The 19,785-nt window shown below is 48.0% G+C and overlaps 1 protein-coding gene across 1 annotated transcript in view; it reads left to right on the forward strand.

Moving 5' to 3' along the window:
* Positions 1–19,200, forward strand: part of LOC144933193 (uncharacterized) — a 34,556-nt gene extending 15,356 nt beyond the window's left edge. The window contains exon 2 of the mRNA XM_078857827.1: positions 14,494–19,200. Within this exon, the coding sequence (XP_078713953.1) occupies positions 14,522–15,316 (795 nt within the window). The 5' untranslated portion in view covers positions 14,494–14,521 and the 3' untranslated portion in view covers positions 15,317–19,200. The remainder of the gene's footprint in view (positions 1–14,493) is intronic.
* The last annotated feature ends 585 nt before the right edge of the window (positions 19,201–19,785 follow it).

Below are 19,785 nucleotides of genomic sequence, written 5' to 3' on the forward strand. Positions count from 1 at the left end.
AATCCTTGTGTGGTGCGGGTTTATAGTCTGCATCGGCGGCAGCAGCAGCTGGGCGACATCAAGAGGATGTGGTAATAGTTCCGTGACATGAGCCAACGTTGGCTCGCTGAAGCGAACGCGCACGTCGCTTGCCCGGACACGGCGGGGAGCGGCTTTGATGCGAGGGCCTCGTGCGGTTGCTTGCTGCCCGTGGCCTTGCACAAGAGGCTCCAGTGTGCGGTACGTGCGGGTTCCTGCCCTTTGTCTCTGCACCTGCCGTGTGCCATGACCTGCAGCGTGGGCAGGCGCCCACGTGGCGAGCGATGACACGGCACGGGTTCCAGGCGTTTTAAGTTCGGCGACGTGGCGATTTTATTGCCGCGTCGTTCTCGCGCGACCCCTTTTGTGATTTTTGTATTCCGCGCTTTTAATTGTTTCGTTTTTTGTGCCCTTTGCTGTATTTCCAGGACGCTTGAATGTTCGAAACGTTTCTCGGTTGCCGTTCACTCGACGTAATCCCCCGCTCTGCTCTCTTCGCCACCCCACCCCTAGTGAAAACAGACCCCGCTGCTTGCTGCCTCTCACCATCCTCTCATCCCTGACATCTTAGCCCGGACTGTTCCTTCTCCCCCTTTCTGCCCGACCATTCCGTCTTTCTGCTGCTCCATCTTGAACCGTGACCTCCTCTTTGACCATCTTGGGGACTTTTGTCGGGGCCTCCCTTAACTGACATCCTTGCCTCTACTCTCCTTCTCGTGACTGTCTAACGCTTACAACGCACGGGCTGTCGGTTACACGGGAAATAATTAACAAGCCAAATGAACTTACGGCAAATATGGCATTGCGTAACCATCACGGAGTCCAGTTTCTCCTCCAAAATGTTTGCGAAGCGCTAATTATTTAAGAGTTTTAAGCATTTATTTAGGGGTGGGCTTTGGTTGTGTCGTAAATATCTTTGAAATTATACGTCGTAAGAAAGGTCGAATGAGCAACGGGTCACAGTGATGCGATGATATTTTTTGCAAACTGGACGATACGATTATTTTGGTTGGCATGTCGTAAGATATTTATCGCGGTATCGCCATATACCAGCAACGCTGTGATGCGGCGTTCGGGAGACAGGAGGGAGTTGGCGTTGGGCTGGGAGTTGTGATGCTACCGTGTGAATTGTGTTGTCATGGCGATGTGTGCAAGCTGTACTACGAGTGGCAGTGCAGAATGTCAGATGCGGTGGTGTACTGCGTGTGAGATGTGCATCGATGTGGTGCCAAGCAATAGCAGCAGGTGTTTAGCTGCAATTGTATCCGATATCCATCGTGTTGACATAATTTATTTACCCTTTTTGTTGCGTCATCTCCACGGATAGTGCTGTGGCCAGAGATCTCTGCTCATCATCGGAGAGTCGCATGAATTATGGGGTTCCACTCGGTCCATCATCCTTCAAGGGTAGTTAAAATTGATACCATATTCATGGTATGGCGACTATGGTTGTATTATATGCGGGCTGGTGCAGATGTATTCCTGGCTGCATGCATCACCGGAGTGCCACGGTGGTGAGATGTTAACTACCTCGCCTGGTATGCAGGAGGTCGTGGGTTCGATCCAGACCTCGACGCCTGTATGGTGTGTAAACATCGCCACTGGGGAGACAAAGGCGGCCTGGCGTAGTGCTGGCCACCCATCTGCTTGTGTGCCGTACCAGCCTTTGTAGGTGCTCGGTAACAGCACTTGTCCCAAAAGTCTGTTCGGGCTATACGGCGGATCTTTGTCCTTGTGTACGATGGGGCATAGCCTTATATGCCCAGCAGGCATGTCTAACAAGAGTTGGGCTGTATAAATATCCTGAATAAATAAACGCATCCCAAATAGAGCTACGGCTGGGAGTTGCCACGACTTGTACGAAACGTTTCCCTGAGAATAAGATACACGGCCGAGTTAAAATTCCCATACAGTTTTGTTAACATTCGTCAGAAATGTGATATCTTTGTTTATTGGAATATACCCATGAAATGTCACTGTTTTGAATCCCTTCCCCATACACTCCAATCTATTTCCACATGTGACCTGGTGTTCATCTATTTACAAATAAATGGTGCCACGGTGGTGAGATGTTAACTGCCTTGCCTGGTGTACAGGAGGTTGTGGATTTGGAGTTTGCATGTTCTCTCCATGGTCGCGTGGATTTGTCTCCGGGTCCTCCGCTTTTTCCCTGCATTTGGAAACGTGCGTTTCTAAATGGCTGCTAGAAATTTCCACATAAGCCACTTTGTTGAGCTTTCATTTGTGGCTTCTGGACAAGAGCTGTCCAGCTCAGTGGGACTTGCCTGGTGATATTAACATCGTTTAGTTTTATTTAGTTTACTAACTAATGTTCAACTCATAGGTCATAAATACCATGCGTCCCAGACTCCTTCCGGCCGAATTTCTCGACAGTATAACGAGAATTATTCTGGTGCTGTAACTGGCCGACTGAGTGACAGCCCTACAATTTAAGTTCATCATCATGTAGCTAACGCTGACCATGTTCTTACCTTTCTTACATATGGTATTTCGTGAAACGTGACTGCGGGCATAGTGGCAGAAGCCTGTAACTCGAGTCGGGATGTTTGACTATTTAAGTAAACGATGACTCTAACGCTTATCGGTATGATCACTCGACGAGCCGGATGAAAATTAAAATATTTGGGTAGAAAAAAGTCTCGCCGTTGTTGCCACGTGCTGCTGGACGGGAGGTGATGGTGCGGGATTTGCTGATATCATCGGCATCATCAGCTGTGTCCATGATGGCCGTGGCTTGCAGGGGTGGGGGTTTCCCACCTTCAGAAGGCGAGATGTGGGGCAGCCACCATTTTACATGAGGACCCGAAATAATCAAGCATGAAAACAAATTATCGTTCGATTAGAATTTTCGGTGGACTCGTCGATCACAGCTAAATAATCGCGCCCCCCCCCAACTCTACCTGTAACCCGGTGCGTCTGTGGATCACATAGGTTGGCTGTGACGTGCCGTATGTGACAGTACAGCAAGTTGGTTGCTATGCTTCCCCTACGAAATTGCAAATGCTTTCTTCTCGTACACTTGGGCATTCTCCCAGCAACTCGTGCTTTCGGATCCGATCCGATTTTTTAATTAAACCGGACAACGCACGGAACACAACCTCCTGGCATGACTGAAAATGCGCTCGATGTTTTGACTTCCGAGTAAAACAACAACAAAATATTGCTGCATCCTGATCAAACGGAAAAGATTCTCGTATTGATAAAAGTATTGGGTGGCATAAGTAGCGGTCAGAGCTTTTGTTGACTATTTGAATTCGCCGTCAAAACGACATGGCCTTGGAGGTGTCTCTTGTAAACGCCGGTGCACCATTTTATGTTGGTTCCTGTTGGCTTACTTCCACGCCGTCTCGATCGGAAAAGAGGGGCATTTTGTTGCGCAGATTAGTTGAGTAAGGTGTTGGATGTTTCAGATTGCTCCGTCGTCACTACGAAACCCAAGTCCCTCACGCAAGTAAATTAAATTATAAAAATGTGAACTCTCTTTTTATTTTACCAGGTAAGGCCCACTGAGCTATTTAGCTCTTTTTCAGAAGCGACCGGGCCACAAATGGTAGCTCAACGAAGTGGCCTATCACGTGGACATTTACAGCAGTAGCCAACACTGTAAACACGTGATGTTGATTTTGAATGTGGAGGGAAAAACCGGAGGACCCGAAGAAAAATCCATGCGAACCATGGGGAGAACACGCAAACTCAAAATATACAAGTGTCAGGATCTGTATCGAACCCACGAACTCCTGTATACCAGGCGAGGTAGTTAACATCTCCTAGCCACCGCGGCGCCCTTCGTTACCGCGTCGGCTCCAGTCCCGTACCACTGATGGAAGCAATATTCCGTCAATTTTTCCTCTTCGATCTCGCCCCCAGGGCAATACTGAAACTAAAGAGAAACGCAAGTGCAGAGAGAACACTATGTGATACTCTATCTAGCCTCACCAAATTGGCCATCGGTAATACTCAACTGAATCGCGAATATGTTACTTTGGAGCCCCTCCAAAAATCCCTAAACCCCCTGCTGGATGACATAATTTTTGGGTTTATTCTTGTGGACTGTATCAATATGTGTTCCAAAAATATCTTTACATTTCATATATATATTTAAGCTACACCTACCCATGTGAATTCTTTCAACCTAGACGTGGTAAAAAGAAAAGGGGAATTTTTTTAATTTCAAGGTCAGGGGGTGGGGAAGGGTGAATGACTAGAAACCAAAAGTGTTTCAGAAACTTTGAAGGCTTCGTCACTAAGGTACTTACAGAAACACTACCATGTTTAGCTCCTTCGTCTCCCCCACAGCAATGGGTTCGGCTGAATGTTGAAAACTATGTTTGTCACTCTCGCCTTCCTACGACAATTTGCCACGAGCGTGTTGGTAGGCGCTCCTAGCAATTCATTTTCTGAAAGCCCTTTTCACTACGAGTGAAACCGAGGCACTGCACGCGATCGGGCGCCATGATCGCAAAATGTTAACTCCCTCGCCCGGTGTTCAGGAGGTTGTGAGTTTGATACGGACCCTGACACCTGTGTGTTTGTAGTTTGGATGTTCTCCCTGTGGTCGCGTGGATTTTTCTTTGGGTCCTCCACATTTAGGATCAACATGCGCTTGGAGTATTTGGCTGCTATAATTGTTTACACCTTGATAAGCCACGTAGTTGAGCAATCATTAGTGGCCAGGTCGCTTCTAAAAAATAGCTATATAGCTCAGTGAGCCCTTACCTGGTAATATATTAAAAAAAACATTTGAGCAGCCCAGGGCGATTGTCGTTTTCTGGTCGAGGTCGCTTTTTCACTTCAACTTCACCTTTTTGTGAGCTCAAAGGGATTTTTTTTTTTAAACATGACTGGCATTCTTAAACTTGACGGGGCCCATAAACTCCCCACTGGCTGATTTTTTTAAATATCTTGAGCTGGCTGGTACAACGGCCCTTGGGTGAGGTTAGCGTGAAATGACCCCTTGTTTTAAATCGCACATTGCGCTGTTATTCTTCATCGTGCCGTTCAGCAGTCAGTCTTTCGGCAGAGCATGTATCTGGTGGTGTAAAGTGTCTGTGTGTGTGTTTTCCTCCGGTAGTCTAGCAGTTGGAGCGCTGCGCTATGAACCCTGCGACACGAACTCGGTTCCGGCTCGCGGCCAACATCGGTGACGATGATCTGAACTGATCCAGGGCCTCCCCTAGTTCAACTCGGCCTTGGTGCATTGTGTAAACTTCGCCACTAGAGAGACAAGGGTGGGCGCGCGTGGTGCTGGCCACATACCCCCTCGTGTGCTGTGCCGGCTTCAATAGGTACTTGCTAACAGCACTTGCCCCTATAGTATACTAAGACTACACGGGGGACCTTTGTCAATATCTTTGTGCTAGCTGTGTAGCGGTTAGCGCGCTACGCTCCGAACCCAGCGGCCCGAATTCAATTCCCTCTCGCGGCCACCAACACCAGTGCCGATTATCTGAAATGTCCCGGGCCCTCCACTCGGTCAACTCGACATTAAAAGCGTAGCACATGGTGTTGTGTGTACAAATATCAGCACCGGGGAGACAAAAGCGGCTGGGTAGGGTGCTGGCCAGACACCCCCCCCCCACCCCCTCGTGTGCCGTGCCAGCCTGCAAGGTGCTCGCTAAAAGCACTTGACCCCAAATGTACATTGAGGGCTCCTTAGGGGGTGCGTCTTTGTGCACAGCTGGAAAACCCGTTTGTAGACTTTCCTGATGAGCACGTTTTCCTATGAGGCAGTGTGTGTGTGTGTGCGTTTGAAATCCAAGAGCTCTCTGTGTGTGAGCCGATGCTTAAGAGTGAGTGACAACTGAAACCGGTACAAGCTGATCGTTCTGTCCATGACTGGCTCTTGCACACAAGCCGGGCCATCTGCACGCACACCATTGAACCCCCTCTCACCTTTCCTACAAGTTGCAGGGTGGTTTCCCCGTTCGCAGCTGAATCTCGGAGCGCGCAAGAGGCTCGGCGTGAAAACATTTTTGAAGAGCAGCATAGCGGCTATACAGCTCTCCTTTCAGATGAGACCTGGCAAAAAATAATAGCTCAACGAAGTGACTCATCCGATGGAAATGTATTGCGGCCAATACTTTAAACGCGTGATGTTGATTCTGAATGATGGAGGGGGAAAAACCGGAGGACCCGGAGAAAAATCTACGTGACCACGGAGAGAACATTCAAACTCCAAATATACAGTCGTCAGGATCGGTATTGAACCCACGACCTCCTGTATACCAGGCGAGGTAATTCAAATCTAGTTTCCTATAGTCTAGATGCAAAGATGTATTGATTCGATTCTATAATATTGCCCATTTAAGCTCACATTACATAAAGTCGTGTTTGTAAGAATAAATTTGTGTTCATTTGTATTGTTGTTTAGGGTTCACGTGTAGTCGGTCGGACGAAGCCACTACACTAAACTTTTGAGGTGGCTCAAAGAGGTCCAAACACTTAACCAGCACACTGTGCCCTGATCTGAACAACTGCTTGTTATGCAGCTGGCTTCTCTCGCGCATTGAGATGATGGTCTTAGCACAGTCACAAATAATGTTCCTCTTCTTCTTACGGCTGATGTTGATGTAGAAGAACAACCGTAACTTTACATTGAGGTGGTTGAGCCAGACGATTGCGTCAGGAGCAGCAGAGTGGTGCGTCGCTGCTCTAATGATGCCTCCTTCGTATTTGTGAATCGGGCATTGAGGTGTTATGTTCAACGGTCTGTTCTGAGTGGTGACCACAGGTCTCGCACTGGAGAGGTTTTTTTACTTTCTATTTATGAATCAAATATCCCCATCGGCTGCGGCCATGTTTGTGCAGATGCCATTTAGGGGTTGTGGCCCAAAATGTACATATGTTGAACTTCTTTCGCACCCTACGTAGCCAACCGTGCTAATCAGAGGTGCGGAGAAAGCACGACAAACTAAATACAAAACGCAGTTCTAAAGAAATGAGTTTTTAATCTAGATTTAAAAAGCTTTCACTGACTGACAAATTAGTCGGTGAGTGAGGTTATTTAAAGCAAAGCCCATTGAGCCACGAGGCTCTTTTTTAAATCAATGGCGATCCATTGACACATGGCAGCCAATGACCAACGAATTTCATAACGATGATAATGGATGAGAAAGGGTCACCAGGTTTATCATCAACAACGTGGCCTTGTAAGATAAACATCGACCAGCGCAGGGTGCCATTCAGGGTGGCACAGTGTCTTCTGCTTTGCCTACCTACAAAAGCTTCACCGAAGTCTCTCAAGCCTCCTCTTCAGGAGGGTCCTGCCAAGTTTTCGCAGTCTGAAGCCGATGTTGCGAGGCGTAATTTCTAATTACCAATACCAATTTTTTTTTGACCTGGAGGAAACTGCAGAACAGCAGGGGATGGGGGGGGGGGGGTAAACGTACAAAACTCTACACAGAAATACTCTTAGTTTTTTCGGTAAAGTCACGTAGGTAAAAAAATGAAATTCAAATTAATAAAAATAAAATAATAAAAATCACGACGTTTCGGAGGCAACACAAGTCTCCGTCTTCAGGTGGGACCGTCACAGCCAGATTTTCTGTATCACTTGTGTTGCCTCCGAAACGTCGTGATTTTTATTATTTTATTTTTATTAATTGTAATTTCATTTTTTTACCTACGTGACTATACAGAAAAAAGACAGATTATGAATCCTTGCAGTCACGAAGGCTTCAAATGTAGAATCTACGCAGAAAGGTGCCCAAGTCGAAAATCAAACCCCAGACCCTCCTTCGCTGGTGATGCGAGAGCGAGTGTCACAACTGCGCCGGCCTGGTGGCCACACGACAGCCGAGGCCCTGCCGTGCCAGAATGTGAAACGGGTGCTGCCTCTTAATTCCTGGCCCCAGAGTGAGCCAGGCCCTCCCCCCCCCCTGGGAGTGCTCGTGCCGAGATTGCTGCGATGAACGGACTCCCTTGTTCTGCGTGCGCAGCATCTCAGCTAGGGCCACGCGCACTTGCATATTAGCGCAACTCATTAGAGCGAGAGAGAGAGCCGTTCCCAGCGCGATCTTTCACAACTCTGCATCATTCAGGCTTCATAAACAGAAAACACATCGCATGCAACACTCCACCCCCCCGCCACTCCGCGACTGCGCGTGTTCGCTCCCCACGTAACGGCACGATCATAAATGAACAGCGTCTTGCAATCGACAAGGACTTGAGCACAATGCAAGGTCGTGTGCTTTTTAATTAAACATTGCCGCTGAAGGGCGAGGGACTTACCCTGAGTGTAATTGTCCTCGGGGTGGGGGGAATGCAGGGCTAAAAGTAGCGAGAGATTGATGGGAGAATTGAAAGCATTCGCAATCTACGAATATTTTTCCAATAATAGAGGTTTTTTTTGGGTTGCGTAAATATAAATGTGTCGTTAACCCTGCCACCACCCGACTCGGCCAATTAGCAAGGTTTGTCACGTAAACAAAACATGCCAATTAGTTACTAGTTCAGCCAACCAGTGTGTTGAAGAGTTAACCCACAGATTTTACAATTTGAGTACGGCATTTCGCCGGTAATTGCAACCAGCCACTTTAATTCGACATGCAGAGTTGTGGAGAGATCCCCGTTTCGGTATTAAATGTGTCATTAAATAACAGTACATATTTACGCGATTTAACCCTAAAAACCTCTTGGATAATATTTGTCGCGAAAGCCTACGTGTTAAACATACAAATATTTTTGCTGTGCCGTTCTACGCTTCACAGATACGTGGATGTTACAATCAGCCTAAGTAAAGCGCTGGTGGGTCGCCTTTCAAATCCTGGCCACGCGTCTGCTTCGCCTTTACGGGTTTCAAACCCCACCCTGCGCACTGGGCTGACACACGGGTGACACGGTAGCGGCTTCCACGGAACGGCGGCACGATGTTGGGCCAACGTTGGTCTGTTGCCGGGCGCTCACGCAGGCTGAGAGACGCTCGTGTGTGGCTTTCGGGTTTTGCGTCTTTTAAAAATAAGACCGCGGAGTCGTAGTCGTGCGGACCTACAAAGGAGTGTAATGAGTTAAATTTTTAAACGAAATTCCCTCAATTACTCGGTTAGAATCTACACAGCAATCGTTGCCCACCCCCCCCCCCCCCTTTTTCTGTGAAGGCCTGGTAGGACCCTCCTCAAAAAAGCAGTCCTGAGACTCGGTGAGGCTTTCCTGGGTGAACAAGCGTACTATTCATAATGAGAGGTGTCCGAGTGGCTCCGAGGTCAGAGCGCTGAGCGAGCACCGCTTGGATCCTGCGTATTAAACCGGATATTCAGGCGTAGCGAGTTGATGATCTTAGCCCGGTTGACCAATGACTGCACAAACAACCATCACATTAAAAATGTTGGTTCTGCACTTAATTTGGCCTTGGACAAACATTGCTCCCGGCGGCTGGGAAGTGCTTCCCTCTGCTGTGTGTGGACCGGCGGTGACTTGGAGAAGGGATCTCACATGGCTAGCCTCTGATATCCGCTTCCGCGGGCCATTGCCTAGCACGACGAGTCGCGCTGCTCGAGAGGGCTAGAGTTCTGAAGGGATTCTTCATCCCTTGATGCCGTGATTCCTACAGCGCGATCACGGGGTAACGCCGCGGGAAAATTACAAAGAAAGCTTTAACGTGGAGATGGCAAGTTTTAATTTTGGCCACTCCAAATATATAGCAGGCATCAGGGTCGGGATAGAACCCACGACCTCCTGCATGCCAGGCGAGGGAGTTAACATCTCGCCACCGTGAGCCATCATCACAGGCTTGGGTCATCTCGGGTAGCCTGCTTGGCAGTGAGAGGAATCCGTCGCAATGTGACCACGGGCCGCGGCCGCTACTCCGTGCATCCACACCCAGTCTGCATTTTGAACCGGAGGCATTTAGACAAAATTGGCTGTCGTGTGCGGTGTGCTCCAGCGTTGAGTCGTAAAGGTTGTGGACGACGCTGTTGTTTCGTAACCCCCGTACCGTCTGGTACGTTCAAGCGCTGTGTTGTTCGTGCACGTGCTGCTATTTTTGTCAATCCACACTTCTGGTTGAGGGCCTCCCCGTGCCGTGCCGGCCGCGGGCGTTGTTTCACCGCACACAGGCCGGTGCGCACTTGTGGAGGCAGGGACCATAGAACTGCAGTACAAGGACACATCTTTATGCACTGCCCTCTGTTTCACACAATGTAGCGCCGCGGCTTTCGGCACCCTGTTTTGTGCACTGGTCGCTCATCCGAGCATTGTCCAGGCTCAACCCTGTTTAGCTGCTGAGATCTGACTGCATCTGGCGCCTTCTGGGTGAGTTTGCTGTGTTGCGCTCTTGTTCTGTATTGGAACGGAGCGCATCTTCCCAAAACGGGCATGGGTGGTGGTGCTTATCGCTATCGGCGGTCCCGTTTGTGGAAATTCTGCATTTCTGTGGTTTTGGGGCCGTCTCTCCACAGGATAACCACGAAAGGCTTGCCACAAATCTGTTTGGTGAGGCGGCTGCAGCAGCTGTTTTTGGCAATGGTTGCACAAACACAATTAACAACAAGAACAAAACATTGGACACATTCGTCAAGAACACTTTGTGCGTGGCCTCAAAGATAAATACATATATCGGGCAATTTCGGGCAATCGCCCTTCTTCAATAGCACATGATGCGCTATGAAGAACGGCCATTACTTAAAAATCACCGATTTTTATATATATTATTATTTTAAGGTCACAGTGATATTGACAAATGTGAGGTTCTCGCTTTCCCGAGCCTAGAGGAATGGTGGGCTCAGTTGACCCCCCCCTCCTCCTCACGGGGATTTGAACTTGAGAGGTTTCAATTCTTGGTCACACACTTGGTTTCAGTGCTGCCCTTCCGGATGTATGAGAGAGAGACCATTAACCACAGTCTCTGATAATTCTTCACTTTTATTATTGAGGGCCAGTGGCAGGCATGTTCACGCAAATAATGATCGATATGAAGATCCACTTAGGAGCAAAACACGTTGGCGAGATGTTAACTACCTCGCCGAATATGCAGGAGGTCGTGATTTCATCCCGACCCTGACGCCTGCTGTATATTTGGAGTTTGCGTGTTCTCTCTCGCCGCAGTTATGTGGATTTTTACCGGATCCTCCAGTTCAGCTATCATTTGTGGCCAAGTCGCTTCTGCAAAAGAGCTATATAGTTCAGTGGGCCTTACCTGGTAAAATAAAAAAAATAGTTTACACCGTGTTAATCTCCTACAGAGGTTACCGCAGAGCTGTGATGGGAATGGAACTGTCGGCTTCGATGCAAGTGGTTCGTTGCAAAGCCCACAGAACATTGAACCGCTTGGGCCAGCTGAACATATTCTAGGCATTTTTTTCCTTCAACGTTTTAACTGGTTTGTGCGTGCGAAGATGCAATTTTATGCTCTGAAATGTTTTTAATTTCAAATGTGTAGTCGTGGATTTTAAGCGTGAAGGTGTTTACAATAACGTTTTCCATCTCTTCCGGCTCTGTAGATGTTAAATCTTACACACACACGAAAATCAACGTGTGACCTGTTAACCCTTGTACTTTTATTTGTAACCTGACCCCAGTTTTGTTGAGCTCGAGGTTCACATTCAGTTGTTGTTGTATCAACAAACTGGTTGCAACAAGCTGCGATTACAAGTGCCCACGCACAGGCATGCACGCATGCACGCATGCATACACATGAGCAAAAAAGTACAAACACACACAAACACGTTCGAACGTTCATGGACAGACGCGCAAACTCGCCAACGCCAAACACACACACACACGCACAGAAATCCCGACTGAATAATGACGTGTACGAGTTAAGATGGCGTGAAACATTATAGACTCAAATGCGATTTTTATATACGCACAGGAATACCCCGATTTATATTTATGTCGCTTCAATATTTGTCGTCATACCGTCCAATGGAAACCGGGGGTATTATTGTATTTATTAAAAATGTCTCCTGATTTATTGCGATTGTGCGATCGGTGTAAGACGACGTAGCTGTTTGTATTTGTGGCAGAGCAGTGCAACCCTTCGTGTTGGGAAACGGCCCACTGGAGCGGCTCTCACAGAGTTACCCTCTGAGACATTTTCAAGTTGCCACTCTTCTTCTACACGGGGGGCGGAGCCTTTCCACCAGCCGTACCACTGAAAGTAATTAATGCGTGTTGCATGATGGGCAAACCGATATTTTTAATTCTCCAAAGAGTTGGAATTTATTCAGAATCGAATGTCGTTTGTGACTTTATTTTGTGTGCGGTCATAGCTGTATGGGCCTTAGACAAATTAAACTCGCTGACCAACTAATTTGCCAGTCGGTCAAAGCTTATGGGCCACAACTCTAAAACCGCATCTGCACAAACCATGGAAGCAGCAAATGCAAAATAAGAAACGCTCTAAATTTCGATTTAAAGCTTTCGTGACTGCAGGGATTCATCTTCTTGGTTCTTTCGGTAAAGTCACGTAGAAGGGAAATAATAAAATAATAAAAATAAAACATTTATTATATGAACCAAGAAGAAGAAACGCTCTGCTGTGCGATTGTTGTCGCCCAGAACAGACCGTGAAACGTGTAGCGACTCGTTGCCCGATTCGCAATTACGTAACGAGGGCATCATCTCTGCGATGCACCGCCACTCCTGACAACATCATCTGGCTCATCAACCCCCCTCAATGTAAAAGTATAGTCCATCAACATCACCCATACGAAAAGGAAGAAGAATATTTGTGAATGGGCTAAGACCCCATCCACTCGCAACACGTGACAAGCGGGTTTGATCGCAGGCGGCTGATACATGGATTCAAACCCAGGATCTCAGCACTCTGAGTCACCCAGCCACCTCAAATGTCATAACGGTCAAGAACAATGCTCCTAGAAGCAGTGGCATAACACAACCCTCCTCGCAATCGCAGGAACGGAGCATTTAAGCTTTAAGCTCAAGGGCGGAGAGTGGGAGTTCGAGGCCAGATGGGGTCCCCCAGTCTTATCGAATCCGGCGTGAAGGTGCGCATGGGGGGAGGGGGAGGTCAGGGGGAGGGGAGGGGGTGGTCAGGGGGAGGGGAGGGGGAGGTCAGGGGGAGGGGAGGGGGAGGTCAGGGGGAGGGGAGGGGACGGGCGTTTGAGGGATCACCCCACGTCTTGGCACGTGGTACGCGGTTGCTCTTGCCGGATTCGTATCGATGATAAGTTCACTCGGCGCTCATCTGCTACTTGATTTGGCAGACCTTGTTTTTGTACACTTTACAAACTCCCCCCTCCTCACTTTTGCTCCTTTTCCCCTCCCTTTTCCCCTCGACTTCCTTTCCCCCTTATAACAAGTCCGTGCTACCTGCTCTCGCAGTCCCTACACAAGTAGGGTAGCAATCCCGATTTTCTTCCCCAACCCGTGAGCACCGCCTTTTTGGGCTTCTGCCTCCGAAGGAATTTATGGTGCCCTCTTCTGTACCGGGCTCTTGTCAGAATCAAAATAAATACATTCTAACGATGAGGTTGCAAGGAATCACGAGGGAAATGGAGGAGGGAGTAAAACAAAAATATGGATTTATTTTCCCTTGGTGGTTCGATCATTTTAGTTCAATTTTAACGTGCAATGTAATCTGTTGACAGTGTTTCTTTTCTTGGTGTTGTCTGGGACTGTTGCTGTTTTGGTGCTTGCATTTGGTTTTGACAAATCGGCAGAAATGTATGCACTTCTGCAATTTGTACTTCTAGACTTTATCCTTATAATTATTTTAGCGACTTGCTTACCTTTTGTCTATTTTGCGCTTATGTCGTGTTTTTCTTGTATTGTTGATGTAACTTGCTGACCCGTCCCTACTGGGCACACGTGAAAAAAGAGGTTTATTAGCTTATCAGATTTCTCCAGTCTAAGTAAAGATTCTGACTTTGGTCCATCACCAAATGGACATTGTGGGTCAATGTTTTCAATCGGCATTTGTTTTAAGCAAGACACACCCTCGACTGCTTTTGATTTTTAGGGGTCTCGGCAGGGTGTAGCCCATTAAACAAACACTGATGATAAGGAGAAAAAGCCATCCGAACGGTCCACAGTTTTCCCCCGCTTAAACAACTGCGGAGTGTAAACATTAGTCCTTCAAAAGGCTTGTCAGTGGATGAGTGCTATTGTACTTTTTCCCCCTTTTTTCTGGCAACCAAACAGGTGTTAAGATGTTAAAACACCAAACTGAAACCTTTTACAAGGAATCATGTCTGCATTAATCACAATGCTTGTGGTCCGAATGCAAACAAAAAACATACTCTGATAATATATGCATTGTCCTTGAAACTGATTGGTCCACACCAGAGACAGCTTTCTTTTGAGCCTCGTCTCAAACGGTGTTAGACCAGAGGACGCCAAAAGGCGTACTCTGGTCTGTTTTATTTCGACGGCTAGGGGAGGAATCGCACCTCGAGAGGACAACCACTGCGTAGATGGCAGCGATGAGATGAGCCGCGTTCGATTCCAACAGTGAAATGGATGTCTATTCTGCTATTTTTACATTTGCAATTCCAGGAGCTGAGCTGCCGTTGTTGCCTACAAAATGGATGCACCTCATTTAAAGGCCCTGCTGCCACCGGCGCCAGCATCAACCGCACCGTCGGCGTCCCAACAGTTGCTGCCGGACGGGCCGTGCTGCCCGGTGTGCCTCGACCCCTTCGGACGCCGCCTGCGCCCGGTGCCGCTTGCGCCGTGCGGCCACGCTCTCTGCCGTGGGTGCAGCCGGCGGCTGCTGGCGTCCCTGGCCCCCACAGATCGCCCGCCGCAACCTCCTCCGCCGTCGCTGCGCTGCCCGCTGTGTCGGCAGCTGTGCGTGCTGCCCCCCGAGCCCTCCTCGCCGCCTCCACCGCACCTGGTCGTGGTGCTGCCCGTAGACGTGGGGGCCGTGGGCAGAAGACCGGGAGGGCCGCGACCGCCGGGGGGAAACCGCGCGGCCGGAGACTCGGCTCCTCAGGGCGACGGCCGTGACGGCTTCCCCCCGGATCCAGCGTGGCGGCCCGTGGCGGAGGCGTGGGCGTGGACGAGCGCCTGCCGCGGCGACGGCGACGTCGGTGGCGGGACGAGGACCGGGAAGGGAAGCGGCGCGCGTTTGTCGGCCGCGACGGCGCGGGGCTCCGGCGACGGTGGGGACTACGAGTCGGGCGGAGACGGCTACAACGACGAGCTGGGGAGGGGCGGCGGTGGCAGAGAGTCGCACGGGCCCTGCTTGCGCCACGCGCTGCCGCTGTTCGCGATGCTGCTCCTGGGGCTGGCGCTGTTCGTCCTGGGCGCCGTCCTGCGCTTGCGGGTGTCCGCCGGCGCTGCCGACGCCGCCGTACCCACGGCACGCGGACCTTAGTGATGGCCGGGGGAGGGTGGTGCTGACTATGTTGCCGAGTAAGACGCTCGGATTTTCACGAGGAGGCGGGTTGTGGGGTGTTGCGTCGTCGCGGGGGGGTGTGTGCAATGTGGGTGTTTGTGTAATGCGGGTGCGTGTGTGCATGCTTGCGTCTGCGATAAGTAAAAAATATATATCAGTTGGTTAACCTCAAGGTGAAATATACTGAAGCTGCACAGCATTGTCGGAAAAGAAAACGGTACCATCGTATCAGAATCGGATTTGTAGGCCCTGTGAAGAGCATCGTATGAGCCCAGTAGCGTCATTCTTAGCTCCTAGCCTTGCAAGGCCCTCCTGACCAATCGGGTGGTGATTAAATTCTGTGGAGGTCCACTGTTGTCAGGGATCATCGGTACATTGTTGCTGATCTGACAGCGGTGTAGCATTGTTGGGCAACACCCTGTAGCCTTTACATCCAAAAACCTGAACCACCAGAATTCGCGTTAACTGCAGGCATGTGGTTATACGTAGCAGTACCAGTTATGTAATAATAATATTTTCAATTATTGCTGGATAATTACGCCACGCCGGCCTTGGGAGTGACTGCATCACAAAATTATCACCGTTTTTGTTAAAAACAAGAAACGTCTCGGAATTCCCATTGCCTTTGTATTTCCTTTGCATATCTGAAAAAAAATTTGTATTGGAATTAATCTATACTGGAGGAATCCGATGAGCTATGATGTTCTGTTTCAAAGATGTCCAGTAGGGGCAGGTCAGATTATTACAACATCAAACAAAACAAAAACGACAGGCGTGCAAAGTGTAGGAATGATAAACAAATCGCTTAAACAATATATACAAGTAAAACCTAAATATTTATTTTTACCTTACCAGGTAAAGCCCGCTGAGGTATATTCACTTATTTGTTCGGAAGGTTTAGTTGATTGATGCATGCAGCTGCACTAACCAGCGTGAATGAATTTTGATTACGTAAAATATTTGTTTCCTCCCTGAATATATGCCGCACCCATATGCAGGTTTATTATATGTAACTCTATTTGAACACATTACCATACAGTACCCAAGAGTTTAATATATAAATCATGCATCTATAATTTTAGTAAATGGCTTCAGGGGAAGGTTTAAGTTCAGCCCAAACGGATGGCAGGAGAATAACAACTATCTTGTACGCAAACCCAGAAAATATATTTTTAAAGAACATGTTGGGTTGTCAATATGAGTGTTTTAACCGTGGTCTTAAAAGTCTTAGTTTTAAAATGCATCAATATACAGGCCGATCTCAAGAAAGAGGACTTCGTTCCAAGGGTGCAGACAAATGTTCACAAAGTCAGAAACAACATTCCCCAAATTTTTTCTAAAACCACCGATAGGATTGCAGGTGACGCCCCACGCTGCTGTTGTGCCAGGGTTTTCCCCTTGTTAATATTCGTCATGACAATTCTGCCAAGATACCCGATCCCAGCCATTGTGCCTGGTTAATGCCGCCATGTTTTAAATGTTGGAGCCATCGTGAATTTGTATGACATCCCAATGCGAAATTCTGGCGTACGTGCTTGTTTTTTTTACCCATAATTCTGTGCCTGATAAATATTTTTCCACCGTGGCGTGCATGGTTTGACATGTCAAATGCTTATCGGCTGATAGCTCTGCCTTGTAGTGACCATATTTATACAGCGGAAATGTATCTCAAACTGATTGGTGTTTGTGACTGCATTGATGTCTTAAGAAAAGTGGGTGTTTAAATAATGTGAAGGCTGATTGATGACAGTGCTTTTGTAACTGTATTTTTATCATTACTACTGCCATTTATATCAATTTTATGATTTTAACCAGCGAAGATGGCGATGTAAATGTATTTTGTGTGTGTAAGCTAGTGTAGATTATATTTGTAGGTGTACGTACATCTTTTAAAAGTGTTTTATTATTCACGCGGCTCTGCTCATTTTTGAGATAAACTCAGGATAAACCGGCGGTGGCCAGCACTGGACAGCCGCACATGCCCACTGGATCGGTGGTGCCGTGTGGCAAATGTTTTCGTGGGTCCCAGAAAGGTTGGAAACCCCTCTGGGCTAGAGGAGTGTGCGCCTCACACTCAGAAGGTCACGTGGCGGGGTTGTCGCGATGCGGTGGTTGTTATCGTACAGCAATCCCTCGCCAACCGCGGGGGTTAGGTTCCTGGGAAAGGCCGCAGTCGGCAAATCCGCGGTTGGCAAAGTACTTGTGGGAAGTGGGGGGTTCAGGGAACCACGGTGGCGGTCAGACTCGTCATAGCTCAACTGAGTTGCCCGTCTATGAACTAAACGTCAAATAAAGCGCAGTACATCGCACAAAAACATTCGGTTTAACTTTAGATACTTTTTTTTCATGTTCATGACGATGACCGTGACAATGAGATGATGATGATGATGGGAGGGGAATGGCGTGGTTAGAAGGAGGGGCTCAGCTCACCCTCTCTCCCCCTCTTCCTCCGGCTCCTCAATGACCGATGGAGTGGGCAGGCAATCGGCGGCACAAGACGGACAGCTGATAAGCTACGACTCGGTGTCAAATGGGTGGTGCGGCCGCGCGGAGGAGAACCACGTCGCCGCGTAATTTGTAAATTCGTGTTGCTGCTTCCACGTGGATACTGAAACATTTCCAGGCCGCCCTTCTTGATAAATTACTATACAGCGGAAAATAAACCACGAATTCTGCGGTTGGCAAGTCCGCGGTGGGCGAGGGATCACTGTTATTCGTGTGTACGTTTACGATAGAATATTTATGAATTGACGAAGGTTGGGTGGTGTAATTGTAGTTGCTAACAAACTTTTGCCCATTTTGAATTGTGCCGAAGAGTAGGTCAAAGTATACTTGGTGGGCTCTAGGACTCTCTCTAGTGGATTGCGAGGCCCACTATGCGAGTGCAAAATGTTTTCCGAAATAGTTGACGGCTTCGATGGTCATCGTCTGGACTTCATCATTGCATTTGTCAGTGTTGTTCTTCACTGATTTTCAGAAGTGGGTGGTGGGGGCACTTTCGACGTCATTGCGAGGGCCGCCACACCGCCTACAAGGGGCGTTTGTCACGCCGGATTGTCGGGAGCGGCACCAGGGGCCGCCAGTGGGCCTTGCAATCAAGGACACTTGTCCAGCGTGAGCCAGGGAGCATGCACCTGATGAGCATTATTGGTTCGATCAATATAAATTATGACAATACTTTAGATATTGTATTAATATACGTTGAACAATACGAATGACCTACAGCTATAAGTAATCTTCATTTGTATTGCAAGTAGAGCAAAGCACAAGAATAGGACAATCTAATCGTTAAATATTAAAGTTACGAGAGACCTCTATCGTCATAATCGTAATATCGTGGAAGGCGATTTCGAAATTGATTTTGTTTTTGGTTCGCATCTGCGGGAGCCCTCTGGGATTCGGTGACCTCTGGTGTTGAGAGGTGGTGGATGATGACCTTTGCAGCTAAAGTTGTTGGCAAAATCCAGGAATTGGCCTTGATTTTATATCACCAACAGATGTTTCTAACACATTCCCTTATAGCGTGAGTGATAAAATATCGCCTTGCGCAAAAGCTTGGCCCGCCTGTATTCACATGTTGTTGCTAATGGAGAATCTTACAATGCAAAGAGATTCGCGTTACGTTTGAGCCGAAAGGTCACGAGAAACCTCCTCGTTTCATTGACTTGCAGACACTTTATATTTGCGTTTTATTTGTAAATCGTCGGAGTGGAGTCTTTCAGCCAAATAATGTGGCGCAATGTTTTGCTTTTTGTTTGCACTAAATGTGGATCTTTACCGCAGTGTTGTTCAAAGTGACAATTTTCCGATTTTAATGCATTGTTGGTGGGTTATTTTATTATTATACTGAATAAAATTTAACATAAAACCCAACTTGCCGCTGCTTGTGAGCCACTTTTTTTGTACCTGAACCTTGGTTATTTGCTTGTTATCTAACAATGACGGAGTTCAAAGTTTCTTTTCCACGGGATGACATTGCGGGTGGCTTTGGGGTTAACACTTTGAATTTTTCAAGGTTATTGTTTAACCAGGTGGGAACTCAAATGGACCCAGGAGCAACAAAGCCCCACATGCGAGTGACCCGAGTTGCCAAAGTGGCCAGTTATTGTGGAGTTCGTCGGCCCGAGCTGATTTTGCTCTGCGGGGAATTTAATATTTAGCCTTTGTAACGTTGATTTATATTTTCGATTGTGTGTTTTTTATGTTGCATATACTTCATAGCTGTCCTTGGTTTTGTTCTTTGCTTTCGTCTCCTTTTGGTGACTCTGGTCAGGCTTGCAAAGGAGACTTTATCCTGGCCTCCTTTTGAGCACTCGCCTGCTTCAACAAAATCAACTTTGAACTTGAGCTTGACGAAGGCAATTAAAAGCGACTCACGACAATTAAGTAAACATTGGGCGCGTGGCTGCACTGCGCACTGACAGTTCCCGATTTATCGGTGAAACTGC

This window comes from Lampetra fluviatilis, chromosome 6 (genome assembly GCF_964198595.1).
Source record: "Lampetra fluviatilis chromosome 6, kcLamFluv1.1, whole genome shotgun sequence".
Taxonomy (NCBI): Eukaryota; Metazoa; Chordata; class Hyperoartia; order Petromyzontiformes; family Petromyzontidae; genus Lampetra; species Lampetra fluviatilis.